Below are 15,644 nucleotides of genomic sequence, written 5' to 3'. Positions count from 1 at the left end.
CACGTCAGACGCACCACGCAATTAGTTTAACATACATAAGTGAATATGAATATGGTTTGTGAGTAGGGAAAATGACATACATAACATGATGCTGTTGGCTTTGTTCAAGTGGTAATTTTACAGCAGGACAGAAAATCACAAGAACAGACTGATTCATGAATTGGGCTTCATTTATGTATAACTCAACACATCCACTGACTCTACCTCATTGCACCGATATTGTGTCATGCGCCATCTAGTGGTGTTGCAGAGGTCTGAATCATCCCAATTTTTACAGTTTCGAGCGGCAGTGAACACAACGTTTGAACCTTCTCTTTTACCCGGAACAACAACAAACAACAGTCTGAAAAGTAACATTAAGTATTGCAATAGCGTGTTTAATGTAAACACCCGTATCTCCAAGACTGTAGGGGTTTAATGCAGATAGTAGTGGCTTCAGTTGTTTCTCAATGTGTTCCTCTGCTCGTCTACGACATTACATGAATGATAATGGACCTTTGATATTGGATGGTGGACTCGCAACTGAACTGGAGGCGCAAGGAGCCAAATTACAGGTAAAAAAATTAATGAAGTTTATATCGCATAGCTTCGACATTACGTCCAACTGTTTTTAAGCCAATGATAATTACGTGTATTCTTTCCGTTAACACAGGAATAATTACAACTTTTGTGAGTCAAATGTAGCACTTACTCAACCTGGACTTCAGCTGGTGTTCCCATTACAGTCTAGTATATGATTAAAGTCTTTACTCGTATTTCATTTTATTCTATTTTAATTTTTGGTGGGAAGTGCTTCTATGAAAAACACTGAAGCTGCTGCTTTAGACTTATTGACCATTTGATTGTTCTCATCTTATCTTGGGTTACAAGATATCACATTGGTAATTAGACAGTTGCACACAATAAAAACGGAATCATTTTAATCCTGAAGGTTTTGACATTCTGCAGGGCTAAGAGCTGTGTTTCCATGGTAACATTGACAACTGTTAACAACTGACAAAAAAGGAAACCTTAATTTGTGGTTTGATAATAACATTGTGGAGTGAGCAATGATAAGGGAAGTGGAGATTCATGCTTTTGCAGGTGAAAGTTGATGTAATTGTTAAAAAATTGAAGCCTGCCTCAATAAATCCACTAGGTGGAGCCATTGGTCCTGTGCTCACAATCCATCTAACTAGCTGCCTTTTATTCTTGTCAGGGCCTCCTTATGTAATAACTATATACCAGTTTAATTTTATGTTAATATTTTTGGACATAAGTGCACAAAAACATAAAATAAATACTGATGTCTGAGTTTGTGTGTCTCACATACAAAGGGAGATCCTTTGTGGAGCGCCAGGCTTTTGCACACTAATCCCCAGTTCATAAGAGATGCTCATTACAGGTATGTCCATGCAATATATTGAATGTGAAAGCAAATAAATGATTAACAACTGTATTATTTTTTTTCAGCATAGTTCATAGATGTGATCTATCAACAGGTTTCTCCTTAGTGGTGCTGATGTTATCACAACAGCCACATACCAAGCAAGCATTACAGGATTCATCAATTACCTGGACGTGAGCTCAGAATGCGCCAGAGAGCTGCTGATGTCTGGAGTTCATTTGGCCAAAGAGACAGTGGAGAGATTTGTCTCTGACAATAATTCAACAGGTAGAGTAACAATCCAATGTGCATACAGAACTATAAGGGATTTTTTTTAAGCTGAGTAGTCACTGTGTCTCTGTAAACTATGATGCAGTTCTATTGTGTTGTTTGTTAATCTCTTAAGGGCAAAGATATCCCCTGGTGGCAGGCTCTGTTGGACCATATGGGGCCTTTCTGCACAATGGCTCAGAGTACACTGGGGCTTATCCAGAGGAGATGAGTATTGAGGTGAGTGGCTCTCAGCATGCTGAAACTGGTTACATAAAAAGTTATTTTGTATGCCGTGTGATGATAACAACATGGTATTTCTCCTGCTACTCATCAGACTGTTGACCTAGGTCTTGACTTATTTGTTAGAGTCAATTGATAATCAATGTCTTTTCTTTTTGTCTGCTCCAAGGAGCTTAAAATTTGGCATCGGCCACAGGTCGACTGCTTAGCAGCAGCCGGAGCTGATCTCATTGCTTTTGAGACAGTCCCAAATATCAAAGAGGCGGAGGCTCTGGTGGAGCTGCTCAGAGAATTCCCAAACTCTAAAGCCTGGCTCTCCTTCTCTTGCAAGGTAACCACTGCTAATGAACAGAAAAAATAGTGTCAAAAAATAGCAGTAAGTGTCAATCCATTAGCGTATGAAAATAACTCACTTTTTGTACAAAAACACTATCAGGATGGGAAGTGTATATCAGACGGCAGCTTGTTCACAGATGCAGTCCAGATTGCTAATAGATCCAAGCAGCTGGTGGCTGTAGGAGTCAACTGCTGTCCTCCAGCGCTGGTGGAGCCGCTGCTGGACTCTGCCAGGTCACTGCTGAGCCCAGACATGTGCTGGGTGGTCTACCCCAACAGTGGAGAGGAGTGGGACACTGAGCGGGGGTGAGTCTATAGTCAGGGAGTTTTAATAAGAAGGTCACAGCTTCAAGAGCCACTGTTTTCATCAGCAGATGTGACATGTCAAACACAGGAACAACATACTTTCACCATGCAAACGACAGCCAAAAAACCTGATTCAACTTACCTGCTGTTGTTCAGAGGTGTTGCTGTTAAGAGAAGTAAAATTTTTAATTACTGTATTTTAATGCACATGGACAGATTGTGAGAAAATTTGGCTTTTACAGACACTTTGGTTCCTGAATTTAAGTATTTTCTTCCTCTTGGAGATGAAGAGAGTATAAATCTTTCTAAAAGGTTTCTGCCACAACAGATCTACACTTACAGAACTCTCCACAGATATCACATGAAATACTGTCGCATATTATACCATGTGTATTAAACCATCAAAATAAACCTGTGATACATGATATGTTTTCTTACAACAGAGCTATTCTGCTGTCAGATGTCTTTTAATTACTTTTTAACTTACTCAAGTACTCACTGTGCAGCTGTATTATGGGGGAAAAGTATATTAGAAATAAATATCAGATCAGACTCATTATCAAAAGATACTTAAAGGATCAGGAGCAAAACATGATTCCGACATTCCTGCTTTTTGACATTCAGTAATTCATCCATGGATGTACAAACAACTTTTAAAATATGTAAACTTGAATGTAGTCTTTTCTGATTAGCATATACGTATCTGACTCTCAGTGATGGAAAGTACATTTGATCAAATCCTCCACTTAAGTACAATTTGAGGCACTTTTTGTGTTTTTCTATTTCATATTACTTTTTACTCCTAGTCACTGCAGTTATTCAACAACTTTAGTTCCAAGTTATTTTGTGGATTAAGGTTTTAAAACCGAAACAAATGAGCTGCAGCCCATTAAAAAGCTGCTTCCAAATGAATGCATTAATAATAATAATGATAAAATGAAATCAAATCTCTAACACTACTTTTACCTTTCATACTTTAAGTACATTTACTGATAGTAGTGTTGTTTTGCTTTTGAATGCAGGACTTAAACTCGTCATGGAATATTTTTACATTGTGGTATTACTACTGAAAAAGGATCTGAGTGCTTTTTCCAACTCTGCTGACTCTTTCATGTTCTCCTTTCTTACAAAGGTGGCAAACATCTGAGAAAACATCAGTATCAATACCTGAACTGAGTCATACATGGAGGAAGCAAGGCGCTGCTTTGATAGGTAAACTGTTCTTCTACTCTGTTCATATTTTCTGTATCTTCTGTATTTTCTCTGATGAGTCTCTCTTTGTCCATTAGGGGGTTGCTGCCGTGTTGGTCCCGCTCAAATAGCAGAGTTAAAACATCAGTTAAAAGGAAGCTGCACATCTCCAGCCTCTGCAGTGTGACTGAACTGAAGATGAGAATTAAAGCTGTCTGGATAAAAGCAAAACTAGAAAAGAAATGATCATTGCTGTAAAGAAAATAATGTCTGTTCCAAGAGTTTATAAAAATCTTAATTTATTGGAAAATAAATAAATAACTAACTAACTACATCAAATCCACGTGAGTACACAATGACGTTGTGTTGTGTCAAAGACGAACGGCACCACAGGGGTGCGAAACAAAAGTGTAAGAACAAATTATGGCTCTACATAAACATGAAAATAAAACATGCAGTCTTCACTGTCTGTGGTTCACATTTTGAATGATTTTCATCAGTTTGAGGGATTCCACTATCACTTCTGTACAGCTCCTGTCTTTTAAAAACTGGGATCGTCTACGAGACAGTCTTAGGTTTCACAAAGCACAACAAAATGTCAGCTGCTTTCACAACACTTTCACTGGACACCATTTCCACTGAACTAACCACTGTATGTCAGGCGCAAAACAAGCCCACTCACCTGTACAATGAATTATGGAAGTGTGTGAACTTCAAACAGAATTTACAGCAAATGTGTCGATATCATGTGTTTGCTAGTCATCACTAGTTGAGTGTAGTGTACACTCCTACAGTATCACTGCGGTGTGTTTGAGAAGATGAGATATAACCAGAATTAAATCCAGAGAAATGTGCAAGTGATTAACACTAAAATGAAAGAAAAAATAATCCTGTAGTGTGACTGTAACATGTAAGAACACCTACTCTCCTTCTTTTGGTTTAAATACAGGGATGGACAAAATAACAGAAACACCTTACAGTGCATTAAAGTTAATACCGCCTGGCCTAATAAAGCTCATGTTTCAGTTCAGTTTTTTACAACTGTAAGAGGTCAGTAGGAGCTTAAACTTATTGTTCATTTTTGAGGCCATAGTTCAATGTGCTGTTGAGGAAATACCCTGTCAAGACACTGTTCCTCTTTTTCAGTGTATTATTTTTTTGCCTTACTGTTTGTCGTCATGACTTTTGAGACTTTTCCTCTTTCTTTTACATGACCTTTACACTCAGACATCAACAATCTGTGTGCCAGTTAAGTTTTCCGCCTTAATATGCTGCATCAAAAGCCCTTTTATAAAAGCAGTGATAGACCACTATTAAAGCTAACGCACACAGCTTAATGATAACTTAATGTGGTTCACTTGTGTAGCAGCTGATGTAATTGTTATTAAGTAGTTGGTGTGTCATTTGCAGGCACTGCGAAATGACAAAAGTGGCTAAAGAAAATGTTTCAAAAATCACCGTTATTTCGATTAAAAAGACTACAAACTACAATACAGCCTCAAAAATGATAGGTGCATTGAATTAACATCTTGGTGACATTCTATATTTTTCTTTTTGTCTACAAATCTCATAAAAAAAAGACCAAAACCAACTATGAATTGATCCTTCTAACAAAGATTGTGTGTCGCCAAAACCTAACATGGCTTATTCCTCTGTGCCATAGAGCTCATATGATGCTCAAAAATGATTAAAAACACATCAGTGAGCTACAATGTCACACTGGGTGACATGTTCCTTCATTATCATGAACACTCACAGGAGGTTATTTTGAGTCAATCTCACACACACTGTCCTGCTGCTGTAAATACTCACTAGAGCACCAAATGTGTATTTATCCACCACTGAAAATAGTCCCTAACAAATGCACTATTTACTTCTGTTTGAGTAATATTTGCTAAAAACTACAGAGCCCAGATGTTTTAGGAAATTAACTGGGCTTTCAATTGGACTTTTTAAGTATTGAGAGATGAACTAACACATTTTTGGTCTTTTCATGGGATTTGTTAACAATAAGACAAATACACAATAACACCAGACTTATCCTGTAAAATGTATCTTAAGACTATTGTTCTGTGTTGTAATTTCTGTTATTTAGTCCTCCCCCTGTATGTCCCAATGAACCTTGTCAGTCTGTGATGTCTTCTTCGAGATCACTGTCGGGGGAGCTCCTCTGTCTGTACTCTGCTGTATTGGACAGATGTTTCCAGCTGGTGTCTTTCTGACTTCCCATACTGTGTGAGCGTCCCAGGTGGGCCAGGCGCTTGGCTGACGTCCTCTCCCCTATTTCCTCTGCGGTGCTTCCGTGGGCCCGCTCCGTGCCGGAGTGGTGGAAGTCGTGGCGCAGGTTCTCCAAATTCAGAGCCCAGGGGCCGAGCTTCTGCCAGTTCACCCTCTGGAAGGCCATGATGCAGTGCAGGTTTCCACCCACCTGTGAGCCGGGGAATGTTCTTTTAGTTCAGCTCTGACTCAGAAATGTTTATAGAAAGAGACAAATTTTGAAAGAAAAGATTATGAGAAGGGGAACCTTTTTGGTTTTGCGCCGCTGAATCCCCCTCTCTGTGTGACGAATGTCCAGGTACTCTGGATTTTGTGTGTTGAGGTCAGTCACAATGTCCAGCCATCTGAAAAGAGTTTTTCATGTTAAACAGCTCAACAACAGCGCCTGATAAAATGTAGCAGAAACTGAGCTTACTTTTTACAGTGAATAGCTGGGTGTTTCCTGCTGGGTTCACCGATTAAGATCCAGTATTCCATTTCATTTGTGGGTAGAGGGCCCCTTTCCACAAAAGTGAAAAATACTTCAGTCAGTTCATAATCTCTTTCAAGCGCCTGGAGACTTATCCTGCAGAGATGTGACCTACCTATATGCCTTTGCTGCTTTGAGTGGCGTCGCTTCAAAGCCCACTGGGCAGAAGTAGTGGTTCTGGCAGTGGTAAATGTAGGCCATTGACTCATCCTTCAGCCCCTGTGTCAGCTTCATTAAGGCTCCTTCAGCTAAATGAGACCAGAGTGGTTACCGCTTTGCTTTATGTCTTTATGAAGAGACATGCGGTTGAGTTTAATAGGTGGGAGACTCACCTGTTTCTCCTGCCGTCTTGTGTTTTCCGTGTGGTTTGTACAGAATGTAGGAGCAACCTCGCACTCTGAAATTGTCATTAATTTGTCTGAACCATCTGTAAGAAAAAATATTGAAACTTATTACTGAGCTGAATAAATATTCTGAAGTGATTATTAAGAAAATCATAAGAGCAGTTCTGTGTACCGCATTAGTGTAGCGTTGCCAGTGAAAGGACCAAACTTGATTTCTTCGAAAGGCGGCTGAAACCCCAGAATATGCAGCGCCTCCTCCTGAGAGATGGGCGGCAGACTAGCAATGCAAATAAATACACATTTATTAAGAACAATTGCACCTTTAGTGAGCTGTATTTTTACATGACGTGTGATAGCAGACATTATGTCCTGCTCACCTCCCTGCACCCAGAGTGCTGTACAAGAAGTTCCAGCAGGACACCAAAGAAGAGATTCCACAAGAAGTCTTGTACTGTGGCCGACTGATACAGTACCTGAATCAGAATATACAAAATCCAGAGAATAAATTATTATATATTGAAAATGTTTTGGAACTAAGTGTACTACTATGGCCTGATGTGAAGCTTCACTGTGTTTTTATTTAAATATAAATATAACTTTACCATCGTCTGAGGTCTAGCACTTTTCTCTGTTTGATCTCCTCCAGTGAGGCATGAGGTGAGACATCTTGCAGGTTTCGGCTTGGCCTGTCTGATGATTTCATCTTCTTGGTGCTGCATTTCTTCACATTGCCTGAAATACAATGTTAGTCAGTGAACACCATACCAGAATTCAAATCTTTCACTAATTATAGAGCAGATAAATGATCAAATATTTTCATGACATAAATAATAATAAAGACAAATGTCATACAAACTGATGTAATTGGTCAGAATTGCATGAGTGAATCACAGACTGAAAGAATAACAATTTTTCTTACTCGTTCTTGTTTTTCTTGTGAGCACGGCATTGAAGTCTGTCGTATCAATCTCCCAGGCCAAAATAGGCTTAGTGTTGCCAGAGGACACTTCTTCCATGTCACAGTCGCCATCTGATCCCACATGGGCCCCTACAGCTGCAGATTTGGGCTTCACAAGTGGGGGCCCATCATCCTGCTTGTTCGGGGGACGGTACACAGAAGCAGCCTGGTTGAGCAGAGCATAATCGGAGCAGACGGTGTAGAACTTCTCCCGGGAGTGTGTGACCGGGCAGGTCCATGGCAGGTGCAGCTCGGCACTGGAAGCCCGCCTTACCCTTGCAGCGTCCCGGGCAAGGGAGCTGAGCAGACCGTGGTTCTCCTCCCCATCGGTGGGCCTTTGCACACCTGATGGTCCTGCTGGCCCAGAGAGGTTCGGTCCTTGACCTTCTGATGTGTTAGGCATTGAACAGCCACTTATAGAGGCTGATTGTGATGTTGACGTGATGAGACGTCCCTTCTGGGGAGGAAAGGACATGCTTTTTTTTAGAAACACTGGAGATATAAAAGGAAGAGGCAGTGATAGAGACACAAGACACACTGTAAACTCTGAGACAATCAGATAACATGAACAATCTTTTAACTACAGTTCATAACCTTGAATGCAATCGTTTTAACTTACATACATAAGGAAACGTCATACACTACCTCTGACCTGATATGAGACACCTATTATTCAGAAGCAGCTCTTAGTCCTGCCTGTAGTTAGCTGTGGGGTTATTGAACATTAACTGACATTTTACATGTGGAGCTGCATCTGCACTAACATCTGTACTAACACAGCTGTATCTGCACTAAAAGTACTAACACAGCTGCATCTGTACTAGCAGATGTAGTAACCTCTGTACTAACTAACACAGGTGCATCTGTACTAACCTCTATACTAACTAACACAGCAGCGTCTGTACTGGATTGTAACTGGCAGACGTAAACACGCCCAGCGGTGACGTTATTCTTATTTATTTTACCTTGTGAAATATCTTGGGATCAAACGTAGGCGGCTGGGAGTTGGCAGAACGTCAAACTAGCGACATATTACCAAACCTAGGTGCACGTTAACTCTGAACATGTCAAAAATTAACTGTAGTGACTCCGAAACGTCGTCCTCCTGACCCGTATCCTCTTCCTGTGCAGGTTATAACGGACTGTACCATTACGAGGAGCAACCGGGGTGTCCAAACAGAAGAAAATTAATTAAAGCTGGATAATAACATTGAAACACTCACCTGAATGATACGGTTTTAGATAAAAATGTAATGTAATTTATTCAAACCTTATTTTATTGCATTATTTGGAATTTACCCTAAATATACATGTAATTGCCTTACAGCGTACAACCCGTATTAGTAAACCGTGAATTGGTCCTGAAATTCAAACCAATCACAGGAGTGACTGCGGCAGCTGCCCTCTGAACACAAACTGAAGGTAAGTGGTCATTTTAACTGACCAGCTCACTCTAATGCTGTAAAAATCAAAACTACACACGTGACCGCTTTTTAATAACTTCTAAATAAACAAAAATACTAAAAGTTGTGCCCTAGACATTGCTACAGTGACGTGGTCGAGTGACATCACTTCTTTGCAGTGAATGCAAACTGTAACTTTTGAGAGCAAACTTGATAATGAAAAATAACGTTATGTCATAGAAGAGCAAATTATGCAACATACAATAGACCCTTTGAACAGCAGATATTTTGACTTGTCAAAGCAGGAAAAGCACAGGTGAAATTAATAACATCATTGATGGCTGCAGGCTCTGGTATTGTGCATGTTCACTCACTGACATTTACTGGGATAACTGATGGAGTGGAGCTATCGTTAGTATTATTGTTTACACCTGTGCATTCCTTGCTTTGACAAGTCAAAAAGCGCTCACCAGCAGCACTGACAAATTGTATAGATTTTTTTTTAATCAACTGTGTGTAAATGGTCTTTAAATTTGATAGACACCTGCGCTGAAAAACACGCTGGAAAGAATTCAATAAATTCTCAATTAATTAACAGTGAAGGAATGAAAAAATGCATTAATCAGGTTGTATGGAAGTTCATTGTAACATAGCGTGAAACATAAAAAAAACATACAGTATCAGTCAAAAGTTTGGACACACGTTCCTGTTCCCTTGAATAGAAAGTATTCAAACTTTTGACTGGCACTGTATGTTTTACACTTTAAGAAAAAACTTTGCTAACTGTACAGAAATGTACGAAGACATTTAAAAATACTCTGCTTGGATAATAATTATGTTTGTCTAACATGGTTTTCCAACAAAAAACGTATAATTACCACTATAAAATCCTTAAAATTACATCCACTCCTTTCTCATTAGAGTCTATGAATATGAAAATATATTTCATTTCAAAAGTTTTAAGTGCTGGACACAAGATGTCTCCTACTTCACTGTAAAGTCTGTTCTCAGTGTTTGTGCACTGGAGACTTCAAGGTTCCACATCACACTTGTGTAAGTTGAGTATTGGACCAGGATTGGCTTCCAAACTAGTTTTGATGTACCAAATCCTGCTCATAGGCCCCGTCCCTAAAAATCTGATTCTCAATGAGCACAGAGAAACGTACACTTTCAGCAGATGAATATGAGAAGATCCTTCTAGTGTCAAACTCTGCACATACATGATTCTGCACAGTGAAGCTCAACAATCCAAATGTAGGAACAAGAAGAAAAAAAAGTTGAGTGGAGGGAGACATGGATGTATTATTTTGAATGTGATTTTGGATATTTGAATTTGACAGGAGACTATGGCAAAGAAGCTGGTGATCATCGACACAGACTGCGGCATAGATGATGCTCAGGCTATAATGATGGCCCTGGCAGCGCCTAACATTGAGATCCTGGGCGTCACCTGTGTGTTTGGGAATGCAGCAGTTGAGAATGTGTGTCAGAATGTTTTGAGGGTGCTCTCCATCTGTGAGCGTGAGCAGGTAAGTTCACTGAAGCTGAGTTTAAATGACCATATAGACAATATTATACCTGAACAGATTCATTGCAAAAGCATATAGTGTCATACATGCTACTACACTGTTTTTGAGTTGGGCTTAAATGATTTTTTTATGCTTTATTTTTTCACATTAGTAGTGTAGATTTTGTAGGATTGACTTTCCAACATTTTCTCCTCCCTAAATGATAAAATAGGTTGTTTGTTATTGTTAAAAGAACCAACCAACTTCGACTGTCCTACTTTACTTCCACCTTTGCTTCTGAGAGAGAACAAAATCATATTTGCGTGAACACTTGTCAGGAAAATCTAAACATACTGTACAGTAGGTCATTTTCAGCATTTTAACAAATGACCAACGCAAATTTTTCTGGTGAGGACAGTCTCTCTTTGTTCAACAACCAGCAGGTAACAGGATAGTTTTCTCATTTTCCCATTTGTCATCATGGTGGATGAACTGACTTCATTTTGGCGTCATGTTTGCTCAGCAGCTTGAGATTAGATTGTAACGTCATTATGAGAGTTTGGAGTGGGGTTGTGTTGTCTGTCTGTAGTCTTAAGCAGCAGGTCATGTTAATCACAGTGTGATTTCCATCCACTACATCACTTTCTGGTCCATGAAAACCAAAGATTGAGAATTGAGAATTGAGAAGAAATTGAGTGAATTGAGAATTAAGTCAGTCTAAATGAACAGAGGAAAATTGTGCACAGGAAAACTAAAATGTGTAACCAACAAACTATTTCTTTATGCTACAAGCAACATGGACATTGTACTTATAAACTCTTAGAAAGTAAATGTATAACCTGAAAAGTAGAAAAGTTTTTATTGTTCACTATTGCGAATGTCGGTAATTAAAACATTGAATTTAACATTTAAGATTAAAAATGACATTTTGTAGTAAGGAAACATGACCATTAGGCGTCATACTTAAGTATTCTGTAAACAAACCGCACCTAATAATTATCTCATGCTTGGCTGCATGTCTGTCAACAAATCCTGCTGAAAACTGCACTAAGAAGAACTTACCTCTGCAGATCCCAGTGTTTCGAGGTTCTGGTGGTCCTATGGTTGGAGCCAGTAACGCGGTCAGTGACCACTTTGGAACCGATGGACTTGGGGATGTGATTGAGGACAGAGATCCACGGTGGGAGGATAAAATCCAGAGAGAACATGCAGTCAATGCAATGATTAGACTGGTGTCTGAAAACCAGAAGCAGGTGAGAAACCTCCCTGTGGTCTGTCTGTTGTGTGTGTGTGTGTGGCTGCTTTCTGGTACTGAAATGTGCTTTATGCAGGTCTCCCTGGTGGCTCTCGGCCCGCTCACTAATCTGGCACTGGCTCTCAGGCTGGATCCGTGTTTCCCCCAAAAGCTCAAAGATCTGTACATTATGGGTGGCAACATGGAAGGTAATACCACAACAGGATTACAGTTTGTATTTGAAACATGTGGCCTGTATAATGTTCTCTTGTCTTTGCAGGGAAAGGAAATGTGACACTATGTGCAGAGTTTAACTTTGCAATGGATCCAGAGTCCGCCTATATCGTGCTGGAAGAATTCCTCTGCCCTACACACCTGGCATCGTGGGAATATTCATGCAGAAATGCACTGAAATGGGTAGGATGTGTACTTGCGGAGAACTACATAACCCTGCAATAACGACTGTTCCACTTAAAACTGTTAAATATTTCTATACAGGAGTTTTTTGAAGAGTTGATCAATCAGGACGCACCCGCTGCACGCTTTATGAAGACGATAACCTCTAAATGCTGGGCCTACTCCAAAGAGGCCATGGTGAATAAGAGGGACGTGTACTTTGGGCCCGGATTTGTCTCTTATGATGCTTACGCGATGGCGGCCTGCATCGATGGCAGCATTGTGACAGAGAGCATTGAGTGCCCCGTCCGCGTGGAGCTGCAGGGTTCGATCTGTCGCGGCATGATGGCACTAGATCGCACAAATCAGCTGAAAAAGAGCCACAGAGTATTTGTTATGACTAAATGTGATGTCGCCAAGTTCAGTCAGTTACTCATGGAGTCCCTCAGACAACCCTGTAAAAAGTCATCTTTAGTGCCTTGATGGACATGCTGAGTTGATATCATGTATGCACATCTGAGTAAGGAGAAAAAAGATAATGTGCCACCCAGAATCAAATAGTTTTTGATTATATTGAATGAAATCATAATCCTGTACTTAAATTTGCTGACAAATAGAGGTGATGTACAAAAGACCAGTTTACTCTGATGTACTGCAAGGCTTTGATATACTGTATGCCTGTTGTCTTTCCTGGATTGCTCAGAGTGGCTGTAGACAACTTATTTGAATTGAGGCCGACTGATGCCAGTACCTGAGGCTGCAAAAAGTCTCATAATGAGTAAAATGTAGCATATTTTCTGTTTTTTAACAAGAAAGATTAATAACAACAAAATTTCACATGTGAAAATAAAACTACCTCTGATTTAGGACAGCAGTTTATTCTGCAGAGGAGAATCAAAGTATAGTATTAAAATATTCTCTTCGGTTGCAAAAAAATGTAGTCTTTAAGTGCGACCGTGTTCAAATTCTAAGAAAGATATTTAGTCTTGACTCCCAAATTATTTCAGAGAGCTGTACAGGTCTGTTCAGTCCGGTAGGAGTCACCAGCAGAGGCAGCAGCTACACGCTTTCCATGTTTGGGAAATATGTGATGATAAGTTGATAGAACACAGAAAGTCTTTGTCAGTGCCAACACTACCTGTACATGATGGATTCAGCATGAATATGATCAAATGTTTGCACATTACTGTGATCCTTCCTAATGTTCACATTAAACACATCTTTGTTAATTATAATGTGTAAAATTATTCTAAATATATAAACCTGTTAGTACACTTTTAACAGGAACCATTAAACATGTTCTTGAATCACAAACAGAAACACTTTATTAGACCTCTACAGATGAGTATCACTTGAAGGCCTCTTATATCCTTTAACTAATTATAACCTCTTTAAACTCAGCTTTTATGAATAATACGGTAATATTCACTCTAGCATATATTGATACTGTCAACATAACTGTAGTGGACATAACTTATATAAGCTTGTCCCTTACATGCTACAATGTATTGAAGCATATGCAATCTTAGATACAATGAATGCTGGGTAGTCTTAATCATGACAAGATGAGCATTAAGCTGTGATGCAGCCATAACATGTAAACTTTGGAGGTCTCAAAGATTCAATACATGGAGTCACATTTAACTTTTCTAAAAGTTACTTTGTTTCTTCATACAAATCTTCTAAGTCATACATCAAATTCAATTCAAGTCATTTAAGAGAAGCTATAAACTACCATAAACACCTTGGTTAAATGTCTCTTAGATCCTGATGATGTGTCAGAAGACTCACATGATCAAGTTATCAGTGTAGAAGGAGCACATGCATCTTTTTTTTTCCCCCTTTAACCTTTAATTATTCAGGGAAATTTCACAGAGAGGAAGACTCTCTCTCTCGGGAACACCCTGATCACATTCACACAGTTACACATTCACACCTTGAAGCTGCCCAGTACAACCAGTCTGACCTGCTGGCTCGAGGGCACCTAAGTGGTGTTAATGTAGGAGGTACAAACATTGCTTTTCACTTTCCCCACCCAGAATTATCCTGCCGGTCCTGGGATTGAACTGACAACCCACTGGTCACAAGTTCACTTCCCTGACCTTTAGGCCACCACTTCCTCCAAATTCATCATCATTCAGAACCCACCAATCATAAACTGCCCTAAACAAAACAAAACAATTGTATTAAAGTTGACTGAAAGTTAAACGAAAACATGATAAATGATAAATAAGTAATTCTAGAGCGCATTATTCAAATCATTAAGTTGAAGCCTTTCACAGACACAAACACATGCACGTGTGTTTTAAGGATGGAGACAACGGACAAAAAACAAAAAGGCAGGAACAAGTTTAAAACCAACATCCTCCAGCAGGACATAGAGCCAGCATGCAGTTTCTGGAAAAGAGCCGCTGCGATCCGAGATGCATCGTTTGTAAGCTTGAACTGTTACACAGCAGCAGAGGAGAGGAAGCTGGATGTGAGTGAGAGAGAGCAGCCAATAAAGCCAGGTGACATGTTTTGGTGGCTTACTGAGGAAGAGGCAGAAATGTTCCTTAATTTGGAAAGTCACAATCAACATCCGGTACGGTTTCCCCTAACTGTAGGGACAACTGAAGAACCACAGCACACAGTGGCCCCTAAAGAAAGCACAGAAAGCAAGGTCAGAAAGCTGGAGGAAGATCGTGAAAAAGATTGTCAGGAGGATGTGGAGACTTCCCTGGCATGTCTGCGGAAAGAGAAGTCCAGACTGGTCCAGGAGAACAACCTAGAGAAGATATCTCATCTTGAGCAGCAGATGTCAGAGATCATCAAGAAACCTGAACAGCAGTCTCTGTGGAAAAGACTCCTGCAGCTCTTCAAATGAGCTGGATGAATCTCACCATCCCCGTTAACAGCCTAATATTCCCCTACAGTCCAAAGACATGCAGTTAACATGTATGTTAACTGGCCACTCACTGTAAATTATACCCTTGGTGTGACAAAGTGACTTAAAATATAAACCCCAAATAAAAAATATCAACTGTATTTAAATGGTCTTTATATTTTTCCCACCATATTTCTGTTTTACTACACTGATCTTATCCACAACATTAAACACAATCTACAGTGTTGGAGAAAAAGGTATGAAAGTTGTCTTTGTGGTTCAGTTTCTCTGAATACATCACATATATTTGACTTGAACATCACTTGCAAGCAAGAACAATTTTTTCTGATATACCTCTCACTGTGTGACCATGTAATACAGTAACAGTATGCATTAGAGTTTATAGCAAGGTAAAGTTAAACATGAAGAAATTCTCATGCCCACTTGATGACTGTCTCATTCACATCTGTGAACAAA

General features: G+C 39.6%; 3 protein-coding genes across 3 annotated transcripts; 2 read left to right on the top strand and 1 right to left on the bottom strand.

Moving 5' to 3' along the window:
- The first annotated feature begins 97 nt into the window (after positions 1–97).
- Positions 98–4,190, top strand: zgc:172121 (uncharacterized protein LOC337599 homolog). Its single transcript, XM_044362499.1, has 8 exons — positions 98–554; positions 1,317–1,384; positions 1,482–1,654; positions 1,773–1,876; positions 2,049–2,210; positions 2,316–2,521; positions 3,654–3,733; positions 3,811–4,190. Exons 1-8 carry the CDS (start codon positions 450–452, stop codon positions 3,897–3,899), a joined length of 987 nt encoding a protein of 328 aa, XP_044218434.1. The 5' UTR covers positions 98–449; the 3' UTR covers positions 3,900–4,190.
- A 1,377-nt stretch (positions 4,191–5,567) lies between these two features.
- Positions 5,568–8,869, bottom strand: LOC122989428 (basic immunoglobulin-like variable motif-containing protein). The gene is made up of 10 exons (XM_044362304.1): positions 8,726–8,869; positions 7,722–8,217; positions 7,405–7,534; positions 7,180–7,275; positions 6,975–7,079; positions 6,791–6,885; positions 6,574–6,706; positions 6,405–6,488; positions 6,237–6,333; positions 5,568–6,140 (listed from the first exon to the last, which is right to left on the bottom strand). The coding sequence occupies exons 2-10, from the start codon at positions 8,161–8,163 to the stop codon at positions 5,838–5,840; spliced, it is 1,485 nt and encodes a 494-aa protein (XP_044218239.1). The 5' UTR covers positions 8,164–8,217; positions 8,726–8,869; the 3' UTR covers positions 5,568–5,837.
- Positions 8,870–8,919: 50 nt separating this feature from the next.
- Positions 8,920–13,530, top strand: si:ch211-201h21.5 (uncharacterized protein LOC555526 homolog). Its single transcript, XM_044362305.1, has 7 exons — positions 8,920–9,010; positions 9,088–9,182; positions 10,504–10,692; positions 11,742–11,924; positions 12,003–12,114; positions 12,186–12,322; positions 12,404–13,530. Exons 3-7 carry the CDS (start codon positions 10,510–10,512, stop codon positions 12,782–12,784), a joined length of 996 nt encoding a protein of 331 aa, XP_044218240.1. The 5' UTR covers positions 8,920–9,010; positions 9,088–9,182; positions 10,504–10,509; the 3' UTR covers positions 12,785–13,530.
- The last annotated feature ends 2,114 nt before the right edge of the window (positions 13,531–15,644 follow it).

This window comes from Thunnus albacares, chromosome 9 (assembly GCF_914725855.1).
Source record: "Thunnus albacares chromosome 9, fThuAlb1.1, whole genome shotgun sequence".
NCBI classification, from domain to species: Eukaryota; Metazoa; Chordata; class Actinopteri; order Scombriformes; family Scombridae; genus Thunnus; species Thunnus albacares.
The sequence above is the reverse complement of the archived record's forward strand: the minus strand, read 5'-3'. Positions and strand labels throughout refer to the sequence as shown.

Excerpts from the sequence above, each read along its gene's own strand:
- LOC122989428 (XM_044362304.1), bottom strand. The coding sequence starts at position 8,163 with ATGCCTAACACATCAGAAGGTCAAGGACCGAACCTCTCTGGGCCAGCA. Across the intron at positions 7,080-7,179 it reads AGCACTCTGGGTGCAGGGAG|TCTGCCGCCCATCTCTCAGG; the intron begins GTGAGCAGGACA and ends TTGCATTGCTAG. Across the intron at positions 6,334-6,404 it reads CCAGCTATTCACTGTAAAAA|ATGGCTGGACATTGTGACTG; the intron begins GTAAGCTCAGTT and ends AACTCTTTTCAG.
- si:ch211-201h21.5 (XM_044362305.1), top strand. The coding sequence starts at position 10,510 with ATGGCAAAGAAGCTGGTGATCATCGACACAGACTGCGGCATAGATGAT. Across the intron at positions 11,925-12,002 it reads TGTCTGAAAACCAGAAGCAG|GTCTCCCTGGTGGCTCTCGG; the intron begins GTGAGAAACCTC and ends TGCTTTATGCAG. Across the intron at positions 12,115-12,185 it reads TATGGGTGGCAACATGGAAG|GGAAAGGAAATGTGACACTA; the intron begins GTAATACCACAA and ends TTGTCTTTGCAG.
- zgc:172121 (XM_044362499.1), top strand. The coding sequence starts at position 450 with ATGTGTTCCTCTGCTCGTCTACGACATTACATGAATGATAATGGACCT. Across the intron at positions 2,522-3,653 it reads GAGTGGGACACTGAGCGGGG|GTGGCAAACATCTGAGAAAA; the intron begins GTGAGTCTATAG and ends TTTCTTACAAAG. Across the intron at positions 3,734-3,810 it reads GCAAGGCGCTGCTTTGATAG|GGGGTTGCTGCCGTGTTGGT; the intron begins GTAAACTGTTCT and ends TTTGTCCATTAG.